Source organism: Ornithodoros turicata, chromosome 10 (assembly GCF_037126465.1).
Source record: "Ornithodoros turicata isolate Travis chromosome 10, ASM3712646v1, whole genome shotgun sequence".
NCBI lineage: Eukaryota > Metazoa > Arthropoda > Arachnida > Ixodida > Argasidae > Ornithodoros > Ornithodoros turicata.
In genome coordinates this window covers 14117907-14136646 of record NC_088210.1, presented here as the reverse complement: position 1 = coordinate 14136646, position 18740 = coordinate 14117907, and the positions used below count along the sequence as shown (strand labels likewise).

The window sequence follows — 18740 nt, the reverse complement described above, 5'->3', positions numbered from 1 at the left end:
GGTGCCCGCTTCTCGTGCGTGGATTTGCTTTGCCCCGAACGGGGATAGAAGCTGCGCAAAGAACGGGAATGACGGGACGGGGATTGTGTGGAAGGCTTTCCATGTCGGTTTGTTTCTAAAATTATCTGTACTTAGAGCCTGAAGTCTTGGGGCCTAACCCAGTTCTTTCCCGAATTTTCCATCCTGAATTGGAAGTTTCCGTCTTTGGGGTGAAACCCAATTTTTACCCGGCAAATTTTCCTCGCTGAGACGTCTGTAGGATCGCACACTAACTTGTTTGACAGTAAATGCAGTTACATCACTGTTTGTATCAAACTAGTACAGTTAGTTTTTTAATTATTATTATTTATTTATTTATTTATTTTCATTTCCGCAGAAATGTGGGTCAGGTACAAAAGGCATAAAGCCTGATAAGGTACCTGGACCAGGAAACAATAACAATAACAGAAATAACATGAATAACATGCATAACATAACATGACATGCAGTCGGTGTTTGAGTAGCTAACCCCGATTTATCTGCAGGTTTTAGCATACGGGAAGTTTTTTCACCCGAATTCGCATGAATTTACACGTTTATTTACCCGATATTTAGGGCAGGTATTCCCACTCTCGTGCTCGTCAACAAGTACCCGTGACAGATTTTTTCACATAGACCGACGTCCTACTAAGTTCACACATTGATCGTAGATTAGCCACTATCAGAGCCGTTGTGTTCTCAACCCCGAAACGAGCTGGACGGCATCCCCGCTCCGTGCATTATCTGCCGCTCGAGATCTGACAAAATAAAAATTGTGGCGAAACAACCACACGAATACGGCGTTAGTGTTGCTACGTGTCAGTGCTAAAATGAGGGCAGGCCCAAGGGCATTGTGCTGTGCGGGTGCAGACACGTTTGGACATCTGCAGGTGTGGCGCATGTATGAATATACTTACCACACACCTTCACCCGTCGTTGCTCACCTTATGCTTAGAACCTGAAGTTTTCGGGAAATACCTTCGTGGTATTTATAATATTATATATAATATTATTATATATATTATATGTATATATTTACATATATATATATATATATATATCTTGAAAAGTTTGAGTTGGATCGGACGGCTACGTAATTATAGTTGAAATAAATGGGAGACAGGAGACGAAAGTAGGGGAAGTAACAAAAAAGGGTTTATTAAAACTTCAAAATTATAAAGGTTAGGGAGGATGTCTACGTTACGGCGGAAGCTCCGCCTTCTTCGGGACGAAAGAGCTAAATGTGGCCACGAGGCTGATAAGGGGCTCGAGAATGACGTATATATATACATATATATATATGTCCTGACCGTTCTTTTAAAGGTTTCACAGCATATTATAATCTTTGTGTTAGATTACTCATTAAATAAACTGGATTTTGTTAACATTCCTGTAAACTGTCGACCACGTCTTATTTTACTTTTATTCAACTACCATCTGATATATTAACCTCTTTAACCTATATATATATATATTATATATACTATAATATTATATATATAATAAATATTAGTGGAAAACTTCCAGTATGCTATCTTCAAGGAGAAATTGGGCTCTATTACTCAAATGAACTGTACTGGTTTAGTATAAATGGTGATGTATAATGGTGTTTGCTGCCAAACCAGATAGTGTGCGTTCCTACAGACGTTTCAGTGAGGGAGGGTTTGTCCCAGAAGAGGCAACTTTCAATTCAGGGTACAAATTTGGGGAAGGAAACAGGTTTATACCCCAAAACTTCGGGCTCTGCTTTTGCTGTACACAAAACTTTACGGTCTCCCGTGGGCAAGGACAGGACACCTATCCACATAGCATGACATGACATGGCATGACACTCTTGAATGCCCTTTTTCATTCCTGCAGAAAAGAAGATAAAAAATAAAAAGGAACACTGAATCCACACATCATCGTTGGACTCCCACTACTGGGCGGCGAAGGGAACTGTTTGGAGGGAGTTCTTCATCAGAGCCAAGTCAGGGAAGTCTCCTTGCAGCTGCCGTTGCGACACATTAAATGCTTGATGGTTCACTGCTCTCGTTTCCCTATACCCTCTCTCAAGCTTTATACCTCCGTTACTAACCGATTTCTCAAAAACCGTTCCGACATATCCGCGAGCCTTTTTTTTTTAAATTGTCGTCTTTGAAATTCCGCTACTGAAAGGAGCAAAACTGTCTGCTTTATCTTTGCCTGAAGTTTGGTCTGGACATTCTCCAACATGGAGGTCTGTTGCAATGTCGAAGCGATTTGGGCAGAACGAAAGGAAAAGTGCTCAGCCCGTTGAGGTGCGCCGCGACAATATTTCCTTCGGGCCTATAGACGTTCGTATGAGAGCTGTTGCGATCGGCATATTCTTAAAGTCGGGCACGTGGTTACAGGTGTTGCACAATGCAAAAGAAAGTGCTTGCATAATGTTGCATATGAAATATCTCTCACTCTCTCTCTCTCACGTAGCTTTCTTCGAGGACATTCAATTAATTAATGGGGATGAAGAAGTCTCTCGGCGGTTTCTTGAGCAGAATGGCATTATACTTTTCCCAGATGCTCATGCGGTAGGATGTTTCAAGTGCTGAAGAATATTTATTTGAATGTATGATTACGACTCGCTTCTCGTCAAATGGCGTCTCACCTGTTAGTATGCCATCATCACTGGTGTGTGGGTAACAAAAAATGATGCTCCCGGCTTCAGAAGCTCGAAAAAAAGAAAAAGAAAAGAAATTATGCCGAGCGCAAGGGTGGGACACTGATAATAGTATCTGAAGTGCGGAAACTGCTGGTTGATGTTGAAGGGTGCATTTTCATGGTTGACATTTTATAATATCTTCATTTTTATTGAAACATCCTGTAAAATTGCTTTCCAGCTTTGTACAGTTAACTAAATATATTTTCATGTATTTGGAATGTGTGTCTGTGTCTTGAATGTGCTGTGTGGCACATCGGGGGGGGGGGGGGGGGGGTTATTGGAGGGGCGGTTCCACGCCCCTTCCTTTCACGTAGGGGGTTCAGGCAGGGTGTAAGAGGCAGATTTTTACACGAATTACCGGTTCACTTGTACGCTTTAAAAACTGAGCTGTGCTTATGGGCAAGCACAACTGACATGACATTGTCCAGACTGTTGACAACTGGAGCCGTATACGTCTTTTCTGCAACACTTCACAAACCTACAAAATTGGCAGATGCCGCTCAGGGAAATCCTGAGCCAGCAACAATGTTCTGAATGCTTGGTTACCCTTGATAGTGTTCTGCAATTAAGTTCTGTTTATTTTGAACTATTTTGTACTCTGCGTATCACGTGTCCCTCTATCTCGCCCAGTTTTCTCTTGCCCTTTCCTCTGTGGTGAGGGATGCCCCCTGTTGTACCTGCAGTTTTCCTGCATATATGTCATTACAACATGCATGTACTTTGCAAAGTTTTTACATCATCACATCGAAAGATGTTCGCAGATATATTAAAAGTAGAACGTCTAAGAACACGATAACGAATTGTACAGGGCCGTGCTGGACTTTCACGACGGAACTGTCCATGAACATGAAAGAACGAAGTATGGGCCTCCCAGATAGGGCAGCTGTTTCCCTTAGCTGGCCAGCCATCTTGTAGATGCAGTAACCCAGAGATATGTAGAGGTTGCTTCGTAGTTTGTCGAGCTGGAAAGTGGAGTGGAGGCAGCATTGTGAGACACAGAGAGCTGTCGTTTTTTTTATATGTATATACTACTTGTAATTTTACAAGACAAAGGGACAGGACAGGACCCCTTAATACGTAAAATAACTTGTTACCAGGAATCAGGCAGGGGGCGTACGCACAGGCCTTTGTGTTTTGTCTTTATTTTAATTTCTTTTATTACATTGTAATTTAATTAAAAGCACCATTCATAATGACATCTCGTGACTGGAAACTACAAGCAAAACTTCCGCGTCCCTAGGTTTGGGTTTCAGCCAGCTCTCTAGAATCAGGCAGAGGCATGCACACAGGGCGTTGCGTTTTTAATTTTAATTTATTTTAATTGATTGATTTTTAATTAATCTAGCAATCTAACGATCCTTTCAGCATTAAGAGTATGTCTTTCCTATTGGTCTGATATCATAGCTTGCACCGTTGCGTACCTGGCTCTTGCCGATTGGAACAGTGGAGGTGAAGACCATGACTGGGAGTCCGCTGGTGCACGGGGGGAAGGTTAGTGATCCCTGGTAGACGTAGTAATACTTCGCAGACCGCGGCATCAAGTAGCGCATGGGGAACGTCGCCTCCACCGTTGCACCTCTGAAGTCTCGGATGAAAGTTGTAGCATCTATGAAAGGCTTCAAGTGAGGGTTGTCTCTCTCACTTTCCTGTCCCGGAAGATGATTTTTAAATGTTGATGTGATATTCCGCAACTATAATGTGGTCAAATATGTAACACTCGAATACAGACAAGTTAATGTAACTGCATGTATTGTATGCTCCGAAGACATGGCCCACCAGAAATCAAAACAATATTACCAATAATGGAGTACCAATAACAATATTACCAATGAAAGATGGAAATCACTGAAAACGTTAGCCAGCTGTAGGACTCGAACCCACATCTTCTGGTTACAAGCGCTTTACCCACAGAACAAACACACTCGGTGAGTGCGGGAATCAGCTATCTTCACCCGATGGCTTGTAACCCTTTCCCCCCCTCGTGTGGCGTGTCAATGTAACCTCCTTTCTTCGCAGCTTTGCGCTCAAACTACGAGCAGTCAAAAAAAGAGGCGGAGCCAAGGGCTCATTTCCACGGATTTTCGGCGAATTTATTTCGGCAACTGCCATTGCATTACGAGTGGGATTATGTGCTGTACCGAGTAAAATGACCACGGGGAACCCATTTCCGTTAGGTTGCCTTGGGAAATTTCGGAGTTCAATTCAAGAAATTAACTTTCCGTCAATTGAAATGAAATAAAAATGTTAGCAATATGTGGCAAAAGTTATTGGCAGAAAAAAAAAATCCCTTGACCGCATGTCTCTCCGGGGCCTACGTTTTTTACTATGAATTTCTATCATGGTTGGTGGACCACCCTGTATATACATATCTGCGAGGCCGACAACGAGTCCTTTCACCATCACCACCACCCTATACGATATACTAGATGCAATGTAGTACAAAGAATAGCGAGAGAGGTGGAACCAGCAAGGGGATGCGAATGCAAGGGAAAGAAGTTGACAGGACAACCGCTGGATTTGCACTTTACACAAGCTTCTCTTCCCAGCCATAGATGCAGGAGGTCATAGTCTCACCTTGAACAAGATACACATCATAACAACACCCACGCTGCTGTCCAGGCATACCGTTGGCGTTGGTTTGACGGATGACAAGAGGATCTGTAACTGTACAAAAAACAAATTGAACAGCAAAGAAGAAGTTGTGTAGTGGATGAGGCAATTGAACATAGAATGACAAGCACAGCAATCAGAGGGTATGGATTTGAATCTCACTGCTGGTGTCTTTAACTGCCACCGTTGAATTGAACACTGAAATGGAAGTTTGCGAAGACAGTACCTCAGCAGCGTACTCATTGTCGTCAATCCTGTGCTCAGAGCCAGGCTGGTCCTGGTACCCAAGATGGAAAACGGCTTTGGATATGTTGTAGCGTACACTTAGAGGTCCACCGAAAACAGACACTGTAGCATCTTTTGCAGTCATATATACTGTAAATATTGAAAGACTGTTGTAGAGGAGGGGGCGAAAGGGTAGAGAAGGGCTTGGTGGGGCGACACGCATATACCTGCATTACCACCATTTTCGATTATGAATGTCGTAGCCTCTTCAAAGCCCACAAATTGCATTGGTTCAAATGGCAGATAGCGGCTGTACATGAAGTGAATGTGGATTGGGGACTGCATGCTATCACCGCACCTTCTGTATTTGTATGCCCATTCTGTGGACTCTGCGCAGATATAAAAGAAGCACATGCAGCGTGAGCAAGTCTGACTCTATGCATTATCCTTACCACATCAAGTGCTAAATATGCTACGCTCCCAGTAGTTATGCTTACAAAATATGCTAATGACAATTTGTCTCTGCGCAGAGGAGATGGGTTTCATATGGGAGATGGGATACAGAGTGTTTCACCTAAAGTGATAAAGGGATTGTGGGACTTTCTGCAATTGCCTTCTGGAATATTTTAGCGCCATTTAGGAAGGCTTTGGACAATTTTTAATTAAGGGATATTTATTTCAATCGAACTTTGAAAATTGCCACGCGAACCTCACCTCTTTTCTTTTTTTTTTTTTACAGAAATATGAAGTCTTCCACGGATAAGCGCAGGGCCAACGAAAACTATGTACAGTGTAGCAACAGAAATAGTCGAAAAAAAAATTAGTATGAAAGTCGTAGCGTTGCAAAAATGCGCGCGCGAAATGTGCGACAAAAGAAGGAAGTGTCCCCGCCTTGATTTATGTTTTGCTTCCTTTGTGGTCCTTTCTGTTTTCTTTCTGATAGGACGATCGCCTCCAGCATCAAAGTCAAACCAGGGGGAAGAAAGGTAAAAAAAAAAAAAAAAAAGAGGCGGGAACACTTGCTCCTCCCGCCGCACCCTCCGCGCGCGCTTTTATGCGACAATCAAGCAGGCGGGGCTATAGCAGCACTTTCACTGTTTTTTTTTTTCGACTATTTCTGTGTGTAGATTTTGTTGGGTCTGCGGTTACCTGTGGAGGACTTCATATTCGTTCGATTACGTATGAGCAGCCGTTTTAGAGGTAACCTGGATAGCACGAGCCCCATAGAGATTCTATTGGGGTGATTCCACCTGAAGTCGCTCCACGGCAATAGGGGAAAGAGGGAAACTGCGGAGCTGCGCAGATAGCCGAGCTTGGGCTTCCAAATGTTCGTAACGCGTCTCACAGGAGCATTTGACTCCAAATTGCTGTCCTGTAGAGCCATTTTGCGCGGATAGGCGCATTTCCAGATTTGTGTGTTCTTTGTCGTGAGATCGTCTTTGTGGCACACGTCCCCACAGGGAGTAGCAAGCAGGCGGATCACACATCAGGTGTATGCGTGACGTTTCCGTGACGCTCCGTCAGGATGGTCACGTGAGCATCCTCTCCTCTTGCCCACAGCGGCACGCGAAGTGTTTCGCGGCAGAGGCGGCCAAAGCATATCATTTATGCAGTTAAAGGGGCTATGAAATTTTTCAAACACCCCATAGAACGTTTGCTGGAAACCGCTTTCAATTTCGAGAAACACCTTTGCGCCGCTGCTCCAGCTGCGCGGTTGAAGCGCTGCCCTCCGTACCTGTCTTCCTATCGCGTTCTTCCTCAAGACGAGTGTTCCCGACTTCCTGGTGCTTTGGGATTGCGCACGGCTCGCACAAAAGATGCATCTGCAAATCATTTTGGAGCGTGAAGCTTTGGTGTTTAACCCGTTTCTTCCCCGAATTTGCACCCCGAATTGAAGGTTATACCTCTTTAGGGTGAAACCCGATTTTTACCCTGCAAATCGCCCACACTGAAACGTCCGTAGGAATGCATACTGGCTTGTTTGGCAGCAAACGCAATCACATCGCCGTTTCAGCAATAGAGCCCGATTTCTTCCCGAGTTACGCATGCTGGAAGTTTTTCCGCCAGAATTTCGATCACATGTTGATTTCCCCGATTTTTGTACCCTTGGGGGAAAAAATATTTCCCGAAAACTACAGGCTCTAAGACGTTCTGTTCGGTGCGCGGTGACGTAATGGTTAGGATTCCGCGTCGAGAAACATACGCCGCGGTAATTTTTTTCATCCTTCGGTTTTAAACGAAAAACGCCGAATACAAACGAAAGTCCGAGGAAATATTGGAGATTAATCGCGCAGCAACAAGCTTCAATAGACGAGTTCAGAAAATCCCAGAGTGCTTTGCGTCGCTTTGAACTGTGGGAATTTACTAATACGAAAGATGAGGTTACCTCCAAACTGTTCAGATTTCTCCCCTACCGGTCCATTGTCCACGACGTGTCAAGGTCAGCGAAAGCGAAATGTGAAGGATTATTCAGCTCAGCAAGTGCCCAAGATGCAATGCTTGCGCAAAGAGCACTGGGATTTTCTGAACTGGTCTATTAGCTCGACTCGGAAGTCTCCGCGCACTTATACCTAACCTTGCACCAATACGACTACTATGGTTCAGAAGACGGGTCTATACCTAATAATGAAGATTCATTTGCGCGTTCCAGGCATCTAGGCTTCTTGTGGATCCATTTATAGCCTTCGCAGTAGTCTTCTTTCACGTCTGCAAAAGTACATAACTAGCATTTTTTGAACCAGTGGCAAGCCGAAGCATTACACGTAGTGGTTATTTTTTGGATGCGGCCGGCGGTAAGTTTTGAATAAATACCGATTTTGACGGAAGGTCCTGTCATGCTTCCGTGCTGTGCCATTGCCGTGTGCAGTGCTAGTAATATTGGTAATATTCCGAGGTGCATGGCTTCTTCCTCCTCAACACTGTCGGGAGCGTGATATGACGGGATTGAGACGAGAAATATACAGGGTGTCTTTTTTCTTATCATTTACAAGTTTAAAAAAGCTGTAAGAGCGGCGCTGACGCTATTTTTGCTGTTGGAATGAGCAAATTCACTATATAACTTTTTAATAAGATGTTTTCGCCAGAATGCGAGATAGCAGAATTGGAGGCAGTCATTATTTGAATCCACCCCCTTACTTAAAAATTCTGGAACGAGAGAGAGGAACTTTGAGATGTAAATCGCCAGATTTGGTTATGCAAACGAGGCGAATCCAGCACTTCTCGAGCGTAGAGACCACATCGCCTCGGCTCGTCTGGGCCGGAAAGCGGTCTATCTGGCCAACAGTCAGCGGTTATTTCAATAAGGCTCAATTCGATTGCTACAAAAGACGTGGCCCTCCGACGCGGATAATTTCCCCCACACTCTCTCTTTTTTTTTTTTTTTTGTGCTCGAAAAGTGCGTGGTTTCAGTTTCGGCTCATTTTCACAACAAAATTTCGCAATTTCTATCTCGCATTTCCACGAAAAAAATCTAATTAACACGTTAATTAGGTAATTAGTTGTCCAGTAGTTGCATGTTCTTTCCAACAGGATGTCAGCCTTGCCGCATAAACCACTTGAGAAAACCGCATCTAGGTACATCTTCACGTAAAAAAAAGAAAAAAAAAGGAAAAAACACGTCCTGTATGCATCTCGTAGAGGTAACGACAGTCAAGTTAGATTTCATATATTCCATGCATGGACAAGCACAGGTGATTAGACACGGTCACACGGGTTTGGGAAGCCGTCAGTCGAGAGGGATCTGCAAATCCAGAAATGTGAAACAAAAAAGAAAAAAAAAAAAAATTACATGTCATGAAACTGCGAAGACGTCCCAACGTCTAAACGCATACACAATTTCTCGAGACTCAGTGATCTCACTGAAACGATAGGGAAGATTGCTCGGAAATAACATGCCACCAACCAGCCAATCAATCTTGAAAGCTGAAAACAAGGGAAAGGCAAACTGAAACTCCCGTTCGTTCTTGGTGCCGCGCCAGCCGCGCCGACTGGTGGGAAGCGACGGCGGCGATACTGGCGATACGCGCGCGCAGCTAGCTGACGAAGAATTTGTCTGTTTGGCGTTGGGCTAGGTATTTTCCGCAAGAACGTTCTGCCGCCTCTAAATCTGCTAGTAGCAAGTACAGGTTGAAATGATAGAACCCAATTGAACCAATGAACTATTTTCTTCTCTAATGGAGACATCAGAAAAGGTAAAACTAGACGTGCTATTCACTGCAGTGTACAGCCTTCTGAAATCCGGACTTTCCCACGAATTTCTTCATGATTTGGTAGCTGTATGCGTCAAGAACAACGACGTTATCCAGTTCTGCAGGGAACACTGCGGCGTTATAGTTTCCGAAGTGTCGTCTGCTGTGGAGAAGTCCATCAACAAAGAGCTTCAACAAGATCTTTGCACCACGGGCCTGTACGGGCTCGTATTCGTCCGTTGCGGAGCCTTCGACGACGCCGTCTACATCACATACGTTAAAAACAATCAGCTGATCGTGAAATATCTCCTCTCCTTTAAGAAAGATATGCCAAGCCCGTGCTTCGAGGCTCTCACATCGAAGCTGGAGAAACTGGGACTCACAAATCCTTACGAGAAGTTTGTGTCAGCAACGGTGGATAGAGATTGCTTTCACAGTGACGAAATAAACACGATCGTTCAGAACAGGGCTGGACACGGTGTGCTTACATTCGCCAGTGTCATTTACAAACTTGAGTCCGTACTGGGCCGTGATCTGCAGAGGTCAATGCAAGACGACCCTCAAGTTGCCATAATAGTGAATTTGTGCAACATGCTGAAAAACCTCGCCCTAGCAGACGATCTCAACTTGGGTGATATGATGTTTGTACAGAAATGCGATGCCCTGTCAAACGCATTCTTCAACTACAGGACGCTCGTGACAATCCACGAGCACTGGTTTGAGATAGTGACGAAGCTGGACAGGATCCTAGTCGACTCGCTGGTCGAAGACGATCAGCAAGTCATTTCAGTGATACTAGCAACCTTGAAATCGACGTCGTTTATTGTAAACCTCTCTTTTTACATCGAGCTCTTCTACTGCCTCCACAGGTTATCGGAGAAAATTCTGTCGCACAACATGCCGATTTATCAAATCATAAACGAGCTCGAAGGCACCTCGGACACCATCCGTCATTACACCTCGACGGGGGGTTCGAAGGTGGACGACGTCCTGAACGTCTTGCAGTCGGACGTGGGGAAGTACAAAGGAGTGGTCATCAACTGTGACCTCGACCAGGATCTGTTCCTGTCCACCATGCAACGCGTGTGCGGCTTCGTATCGGACATTATAGACGACGTCGTACGAAAGACCAGCGGAATAATACGGCAATTCAGTGCGCTAGATCCCAAACTGTGGCCCACTGACAAGTGTGACCTCGAAGGGTTCGGCTACGACGCCATGAAATCCTTCTCGAAAAAGTACGGGGAATCGCGCCTGAAAAACGTGGACATATTTCAGGAATGGGGATCGTACAAAAGGACCGTTCAAAACTCCCTGTCCGCAGACCTGCAGAACAATTTCAATAACCTCGCGGCGAAAGTAATTTCGTCGTACAAGAGCATGTACCCGGGTATCGGTACCCTCTTGAGCATGGCCGTGCTGTTGTGCCCTGCGTCGGAGACTGTTCAGTTGAACACGCAGCTCATTTCGCTCAACGATTTCAGTGAGGAGCTGAAGACCATTCTCGTGAACGGACCGCCAACTGCAGAGTGGAAGTCCTTGAATTCGATAGTGACACTACTTCAGGACTACCAGGCTCGGACTAGCGTAAAGTTTTCGGAAGAAGATCTAAGGGGAGTTGAGTTTTCGCTGGAGGAATTAAAGCGACTTTTTGGTAACAGCAGTGTTGAAAAGTGTTTGTGATATTTTAGGTATATAGAAGTGTATTGAAAACCAATATTGCTCTGCTATACAGGTTATTAAATATATATTTCTGTAAGTAATACTGTCTTTATCTTGGTCACACTAATCACGTGCAACCACAATATCGCTTCATGCAAGGTCGAAATACCTTCCCATGACCTTAACCGTGACGACGTTGTCCAATGTTTAAATATACCCAGAGAATTCAGCAGTTGAGAACCTGTTGCATTGAGTTCATTGAGCCACTGGTGTCAGTATTTGGAATACAGGCACATTCGTTCAATTGGCCAGCATCAGAAATTGGCAAATTGGTAGCTCATATGAAAAACAAGGAAACATAGAAATGCAATTCACTGAAATAGATTAACTGTAAATTATATCTTACACACTGCACCTTACGACAAAGATAATGATGACCTGACAGAGGAAGATAAAGATTCTGCCCTTCAGCTGGATCCATAATCGCTTTTCCCGTTCAATTCCTTATTCCGTCATTTCGTTCATCTCTTCATCACAGCCCTTCTCATAACCTCTAAGCCTCATATAGCCTCTAGGTAACCTCATCCATCCCTGTGGCCAATTGCCTCTGGGCTATATGCACCACCCATTTTGGGTGGAAGAAGAAGAAGAAGCCTAGTGGCTCAGGGCCATTTTTGGTTGGTAGAAAAGGAAGAAAGGCTAGAACCCTGGAAGAAACGCGGTGCTGGAAGAAGCAGTGGAACCAGGAGAGGATGTTCAAAGGCACAGGTATGCTGCACTGTGAAAGTCTGCCAGATGAGGTCATCTTGAAAATATTTTCACATATTCCTCAGGAACTCCTGACAAAAATGGCATGTGTCTCCACAAGGTGGAAACGAATTACGCAAGATCCTTCACTGTGGAAGACTGTGGTTATTGATTGGAGTGCTGGACCCAAAATGGAATACCTGCTCGAAAAAGCTGTTATGCTGGAGAAGCTGCATGTCAATCTCGGTTCAGTTGATTGGAACCTCATTGCAAGGTTCTCCGAGCAATTCGTGCATTTGAGAGAGTTGTGTGTTCCGCTTTCAGCACTAGCAGACCCTGGAATATCTGTCATAATAAAGAAGTGCCGACGCATCGAAGAGATGACTTTACATGGCCGCGGAACTTTGCTCGTGAAAGACGTCGACGTCCTGAGTAATATTTGCGCGTTGAAAACCCTGACACTCGACGACAGCATCCGCGTCAACGACGACGTGCTCTCCGCACTGTGTGCTTGCAGCTGCAAGTTGGAAGGTCTCAACTTCAGCGCAGTGCTTATAACTTGGAACGCAACATGGCACCACTTTGGAAAACTCCATTCGCTGAGATCTCTCGCTGTGAAACACATTTCAACGACGGCACTGAAAACCGTGTCCAAGAATTGTCCTGCCCTAGAGGTCCTAAAGGTTGACACTATCCTAGAAGATTCGCCGTCAGTGATGGATGCACTTTCATCTATGAAGAAGCTAAAAACGTTGTTTGTCGTTGGTAACTGCGGAGGAGGATGGTTTGAAACTGATCATAATTTGCCTCCGCTACTCGAAGCGTTTCACGTCCCTCGCTTAAAGCCTAACGAATGCCACATGTTAAAGCTGGCTAACGACTGCAGGAAGACGCTACGTCGCATCACAATCTCGGGGACCCTGCTCACGGAAACGTCTCTTCTGCACGTGCTGGTGCTGAGCAACCTGGAGACAATCAGGATAGATGATGTGGCAAATGGTGTGGCCCTGCTCCGCATTGTTCCGCGGCTTCCGCAGCTTCGGACGTTAGAAGCGAGCACGAAAAGTGACATGGCGGACATTGTACGAGGACTGTGCTCCGTCGTGAACGTCACCGATCGCTCCGAGCACGGCCAGACCCTGCTGACCGTGAACATGCTTTGTGCTTCGCAAGAAAGCCAGGACAGGATGCTTCGAGAGCTTTACAGATTCAAAGAATATCTGCTTCTAAATACACGACTCTCGCTGAAGTACGTGAGGGAATTTGATGAGAAATGGTGGCAACTAAAGGATAGCAAATTGTACTGGCTTCCCTGTGGAAACAGAGTTCTTCGTACCATAGGTATACGCTTCCCTGTTGTCGGGCAGAAGCTGAGACGTTTGACATTGACTGTAGACAGTAGTTAATCAATATGTGCCCCATGAATATCATATAGGAGTGTAATAGAAGTGTAGTAGAGGTAATGTAATATAGCAGAATACATGCAAACAAAAACTGTGACCAGCAAGAAATTTGTATATCTGGAAAACTGGTATGCTGAAGAACACTGACTAAAGGACAAGTGAGACTGGACACATTGCTGACTTGCAGGTAACAAAGCTTTATGTACAGACATATCTTTATATAATGACAATGATTCCTGTAAAGAATCTTTTAGGTTGGTCTTGTGACATCTGCATCATTCCTCTTGTGTGTGTTAATCTCTTCTTTGAGATAGTGGATCTCGAAATGCAAAAGACCTATTGACAGGCTCCTTCACACACAATTGCAGGCCAGCGAGAGATATCGAAAGTAACACAAATATCTCCAGGGCACTTCTTGTCCTGAACTTGCAAACAATCGTGGTTGAATCAAAAGTGGGAGTACATCCGGACTTGTTGCAGTGGACTGCCACAACGAATTTGTTCCAGTGGCAGGTTTCACACATGATATCTTGTCGTGTGGATTCTGTATTTGGTGTTGCGTATTTGAGCTCCATATGCATGCGCCAGCATGATTACGTATTGAATAATGATGAGATCGAAACAGCTAACGCAAGGCTCTTTCCAGGATTTTTTTTTCCAGTGGAGGGCGAAGAGCTACCAAGGGAGTACAAAGCAGGATGACAACTGTCAAAACCTCTTGATATGCAGAGGATCAGGTGGGTAAGGTTCAGAGTGATGATAATGATGAAATGCAAGTAAAGAATGAGGGATCTTGGAGGTCCCCTGCCCCCCTCTCGGAGCACTCGTGACTTAACGTGCATTTCGTTATATTCTTCAACAAAACCGAATCCACCCATCCAATCTACTGTTGGAGCAAGGTAAAAGCATAGCCTGACACCTGAGAATGTGACAGAGGCCACTGAGGAGAGTTCTGAGAAATGGTGCTGGAATGAGTGTAAAATGGTTGAAAACTGTCACCACTTTATTAGTAAAAGATTGGCATTTGAAACTCCACGGAGCCCAAGCGGAGTGTAATTTACTGTAACATTGTCACTATCTTAGTGCAACTGCTACCAGGAACTTAATTTTACACGTAAAATGTAGTTGCATGAAGACTCCGACTTCACACCCACTTCTCACCATGTTTCCACACCACATTTAACAGTGCACATTTTATTTGGATGTAGTCTTATTGACTATCCTTGCGTTTGCTGAATAAGAACGAGGGAAGCTCCGCCTCCTCGATGCGAGCCAATAGGAGGACGCAGAGGGCAGGCACTTCCCAAGCCTCTGTTCTCGCCCAAGAGATGGCGCAGCGTTACAGATGTTTCGCGTGTCGCAAGGCTTCTGCCATGGCGCACTAATCTAACCAATGGCTGAACGAGGCTTAGATAGGAGTGTAGCTACCGCAAGACGCAAGGCTTCTGCCATGGCGCACCAATCTAACCGCAGGGTCGCGCGTACGCCGGTAAACGGACGGCGAAGCCTTGCGGCAGGCAAAACAGCGGCAGCTGCTTGTTAACGGACGGCGAAGTGGTTGGTTAGATTGGTGCGCCATGGCAGAAGCCTTGTGACACGCGAAACAACGGTAACGCTGCGCCATCTCTTAGGCAAGAGCAAAGGCTTGAGAAGTGCCTGTCCTTCACGTCCTCCTATTGGCTCGCATCGAGGAGGCGGAGCTTCCCTCGCTCTTGGCCAGCAAACGTAAGGATAGTCGCTTTGATTCTTACCAGCTAGTCAAGTACAAGTTATCGCTGTGTAACATACTTCGTTTGTGTTTTTCTGAGTTTGTGAGTTTCTGAACAAAAAAAAAAAAAAACTGATGTGAAATAAAATTGCACCATTCACTGACAGTACCACTCCAGAATCCAATTCAAGTGATTTTTTTTTTACAGTTATTTCACGAGAAACTATATAGCTCACACATTCATGTGCATTTATACAGCAAACATGCAGCAATTACTTACCACAAAACATAGTATCTCCTCTGAGTGTAAATAGAGGTAATAAAACAATCTTGGAATGTAACATATCTATTGCCCATTGCATCAAGATTTTTCTTCAAATTTTTTCAGGCCTTCTTCAAGCACTTTGTGTGTCATCCCATTTTTCACGTACACACACGTGACTCCTGCAACAATCAGAGAGAAATACATGTCTAGATGCTGCCACTATACAGGGTGATTTTTTTAAAAATGGGTTACAGGATTTTTATTTTAAAAAAGAACTAACAGAGCAAAATACTTGCCGTTTTGGCAGGTGGGTTATACAGCTAGGCGAACATCCTGTAGGAGAGCGAGTTTTCGTATCGAGCCCCCCTACCTTGGAGATCTGACTGTGCCACTGAGGATGTTTGCATGGCCATATATCCCACCTGCTAAAATGGCATATAGGTATTTTGCTCTGCTAGTTTTTTTTTATAAACATTCTGCAACGAATAAAAAAACATCTTATATAAGTGTGTGTCAGTATATACGCAGTCACAATAAATCATACCGATCATCACGACTTTACAATCTGTGGTCTACAGCTAGCCGCCAGAGCACGTACTGCTATGGGACGTACCAAGTTTAGAGACATCTCTGATATTCCTGTGTTCATCGTCGAAGAAAAGCATGTCCTTGTACGGGATGCCTGAGCGTGATGCGAACCTATAGTGCGACGACAGATAATAAAACAGGTGCTCTGGAATGCAGACTATGGTTATTGTACCATAGCATTTCAGAATAAAACCATATATCTGAATAACACATATATGAATATCTTACGAACATCTTACTCTTTTGGTACTGATGTTCACTTGAAACATCTGAGTAATATTTTTACGTCGTGAGTATTCGTTGTTTCAGAAAATGGAAGAAACATTAAAACTGGCATACTTGTTGAAGTGCCCAACTTTGCAGCCAGGATAGATTTCCTGGTAGGAGAAGTATTTATTCCAGTCAAGTAGTCCTAAGAGTTGTCTTGCAGTGTCGGGGTCATCTGTACTAAAGAAAAAGAAATGCAAAATAATAGCTTTGGACACACGTGTATCCGGACGAACCTTGTGAAGCTTCAAGGATCAGCATGAAATATGGTATATGCAAGTAGGTCAGCTGCCTGCACAGCTTCCCAGTCTCCCTCTCGCCCCTATTGTCCGTGAAGTGACCTCATTGGTTCCTCACCCAAATAAGGGGTGAGCATAGCTCAAGATCAGGTACACATGGTTTCTTCTGTGAACCCAAGCTTCATCCTCTCTAATGCTCAATCAATCAATGCTCATAATGCTCTATCGCAATACTCATAATGCTCTAAGCTCAATGCTCAATCAATCAATCCCCTCTTCATCCTCATGAATGGTCGTAGCGCATTACATAAAATATTAGTGAGATTAGCCTCTATGAAAGTGAAACTCACCGTGACGCAACTCCAAGAGCATACTGTTCTCGTTTCAGTCTTTCCAGTATTTCCGGCACATCTGGAAAGACTCGGACCTTCTGGCCGTGCAAGTCTACGATCCTGCCCTTGCTGGGAAGAGGGAGATTTGTGTATCAATGCACACGTAGTATACATCTTATCACAATGTTCCAGACTAAAGTACTCAGCACCATGCCGGCACTCTTTAACAGCAAAAACTATTTTGAGGAACAATCGACCTTTTTCACGTACGCGTCGGATCCTAGCAGTTCTCCAGTGAACCACAATCGGAGCGCGTCAAAGCAAATCCACGTGGGTAGCACAAAGGACCAAAGCGCCATCTAGTGAAGACATAGATAACCCTCTCCGGCGCCTCAAGGTCATGCACATGCGCGTAGGCTGTTGTGAAAAAGGTCCAACGCGAAAAAAACGCCTAGAGATATTAAAAAAATGGCAGTGGAGCGGTGATAGGGTGGTGACTAGCGCCCACTTGCACATTGAGGAGATTCCTGAGTGAGCTTGGGTAGTGTTTTGGACATATGCTACAGCTCTCAACATTGCACTCACATAAAACACTGAGAAAGCTTCTGAGGACGGCACCGAGCAGGGCCGGCGTCTACTTTTTGCCTCTGGGGTACAAGTGGGAAATTCCCCCGGTATGCACGGTGCATCCTATTGTGAACACTATTAAAATATCATGCCCCTTTTATTATTTTTTTTGTTAGTTAATGACTCCGTGATGTTTGTTTAAAAATCGTAAAGTATGACCAAAATGTGTCCATTTCTTTAGCAGATGGTTCAAGACGTAGCACTTTTCAACCCTGTCCAAGTGACCACTTTCGATACCTTTCTATTGTTTTCACGGGGTTTTCTATACTGATTTTACCAGTTCTCTAAAGTTTGTGGGGAATTCTCATGTCGATCACTTTTGCCTTGTTCCCGAACATTTGCAGTCCGATCGCACATACCCGCACTAAACATAAAATAAATTAGAACTTCCAAAGAGTCAGGGTGAAATCCGGACAGGTGGGAAAGTTAGTGGAAGCGGGCCCAACACAGGTCGTGGTATATGTATGGTGGTTGTTCATACCTATCTTTCCTCAGAGGTGGCGTCACAGAACAATCCACATGAAGGGGCCACAGGGTGTAATCTAAACAGAAAAAATAAAAATTTAAAATGCAGCAAAAGTATATTCTCCCGCGAATTCAGGATTTTTCTGAGGGGGGTCCAGCCCTGGGACAGCATGCTACAGACACTCCCATGGGCCCCATGGGTCAACTAAGTGGATGTGCGACAACAAGGCTTGTGGAAATAATCTGGACATCCCGGACATCTAGATTTCCGTGAATGGGATTCCGGATTCCTCTCTCTGAATTCCCTCGCACAGTCTACATGTTCATGAAGTTCGTTGTTATCAATTAAACGTCTTGCTGGTTTTGAGCCTTCGTGTTTGTGTTTGTTTACGTGTCTTGCCCATCGCTCAGGCTTGCCTATCATGGAATTTATCCACCAGCTAGCCTGCATTTACGCTATTCTGTCAATGGGATTTCTGGTCCGAAAAGTCGGAATTCTGAACATTTTCCTGCACTTCCTCTGTCTGTTGTGTCACCTTACCTAGGTCGAACACTATCAACCTTGGCGGCATCGCGAAACCACGAAAGAAGAACTCGAATTTTAAAAGTGGAACAGAGAAGTAAAACTTTAAAAATGGACTCGTAAAGTCGGCGGCAGAACCGGCGACGGCGGCGGCACGCCGATTGAAGCGACGCGGAGGCAGCACGGCGCATAGTATC

The 18740-nt window shown here is 44.6% G+C and overlaps 4 protein-coding genes across 6 annotated transcripts; 2 read left to right on the top strand and 2 right to left on the bottom strand.

Annotated features, from left to right (window-relative positions):
- Positions 1-3394: 3394 nt before the first annotated feature.
- LOC135370127 (carbonic anhydrase 1-like) lies at positions 3395-8403 on the bottom strand. The gene is made up of 7 exons (XM_064603815.1): positions 8342-8403; positions 8150-8236; positions 5758-5919; positions 5532-5680; positions 5270-5359; positions 4117-4341; positions 3395-3657 (listed from the first exon to the last, which is right to left on the bottom strand). The coding sequence occupies exons 1-7, from the start codon at positions 8382-8384 to the stop codon at positions 3427-3429; spliced, it is 987 nt and encodes a 328-aa protein (XP_064459885.1). The 5' UTR covers positions 8385-8403; the 3' UTR covers positions 3395-3426.
- Positions 8404-9539: 1136 nt separating this feature from the next.
- LOC135370126 (uncharacterized) lies at positions 9540-11480 on the top strand. Its single transcript, XM_064603814.1, has one exon. It carries the CDS (start codon positions 9703-9705, stop codon positions 11398-11400), a length of 1698 nt encoding a protein of 565 aa, XP_064459884.1. The 5' UTR covers positions 9540-9702; the 3' UTR covers positions 11401-11480.
- A 604-nt stretch (positions 11481-12084) lies between these two features.
- LOC135370496 (uncharacterized) lies at positions 12085-13797 on the top strand. Its single transcript, XM_064604258.1, has 2 exons — positions 12085-12147; positions 12213-13797. The coding sequence occupies exon 2, from the start codon at positions 12228-12230 to the stop codon at positions 13530-13532; it is 1305 nt and encodes a 434-aa protein (XP_064460328.1). The 5' UTR covers positions 12085-12147; positions 12213-12227; the 3' UTR covers positions 13533-13797.
- On the bottom strand, positions 13707-18713 carry LOC135370497 (magnesium-dependent phosphatase 1-like). 3 transcript variants are annotated; one of them, XR_010415362.1, is made up of 7 exons: positions 18562-18712; positions 18037-18097; positions 16947-17057; positions 16430-16537; positions 16116-16201; positions 15518-15681; positions 13707-14204 (listed from the first exon to the last, which is right to left on the bottom strand). XR_010415362.1 is itself a non-coding variant. In XM_064604259.1 (6 exons), exons 1-6 carry the CDS (start codon positions 18590-18592, stop codon positions 15599-15601), a joined length of 480 nt encoding a protein of 159 aa, XP_064460329.1. In that variant the 5' UTR covers positions 18593-18712; the 3' UTR covers positions 14515-15598. The 3 variants fall into 3 exon arrangements, 2 of the variants coding, with proteins under 2 accessions (XP_064460329.1, XP_064460331.1); XM_064604259.1 differs by lacking the exon at positions 13707-14204 and having other exon boundaries at positions 14515-15681; XM_064604261.1 differs by lacking the exon at positions 13707-14204 and having other exon boundaries at positions 15591-15681; positions 16047-16201; positions 18562-18713.
- Positions 18714-18740: the final 27 nt, after the last annotated feature.

Bases quoted from the DNA above. Each gene is read 5' to 3' on its own strand.
- LOC135370127 (XM_064603815.1), bottom strand. From the start codon at position 8,384: ATGGCACAGCACGGAAGCATGACAGGACCTTCCGTCAAAATCG. The intron at 5,920-8,149 runs GTATAGACCCGT...ATATCTGCGCAG, and splicing joins AAATGAATCTTCATTATTAG to AGTCCACAGAATGGGCATAC. The intron at 4,342-5,269 runs GTGAGACTATGA...CTTCCGGGACAG, and splicing joins TGATGTGTATCTTGTTCAAG to GAAAGTGAGAGAGACAACCC.
- LOC135370126 (XM_064603814.1), top strand. From the start codon at position 9,703: ATGGAGACATCAGAAAAGGTAAAACTAGACGTGCTATTCACTGCAGTG.
- LOC135370496 (XM_064604258.1), top strand. From the start codon at position 12,228: ATGGCATGTGTCTCCACAAGGTGGAAACGAATTACGCAAGATCCTTCA.
- LOC135370497 (XM_064604259.1), bottom strand. From the start codon at position 18,592: ATGCCGCCAAGGTTGATAGTGTTCGACCTAG. The intron at 16,202-16,429 runs GTATGCCAGTTT...GTCGCACTATAG, and splicing joins AAAGTTGGGCACTTCAACAA to GTTCGCATCACGCTCAGGCA. The intron at 15,682-16,115 runs GTACGTCCCATA...TGATTGTTGCAG, and splicing joins CAGAGATGTCTCTAAACTTG to GAGTCACGTGTGTGTACGTG.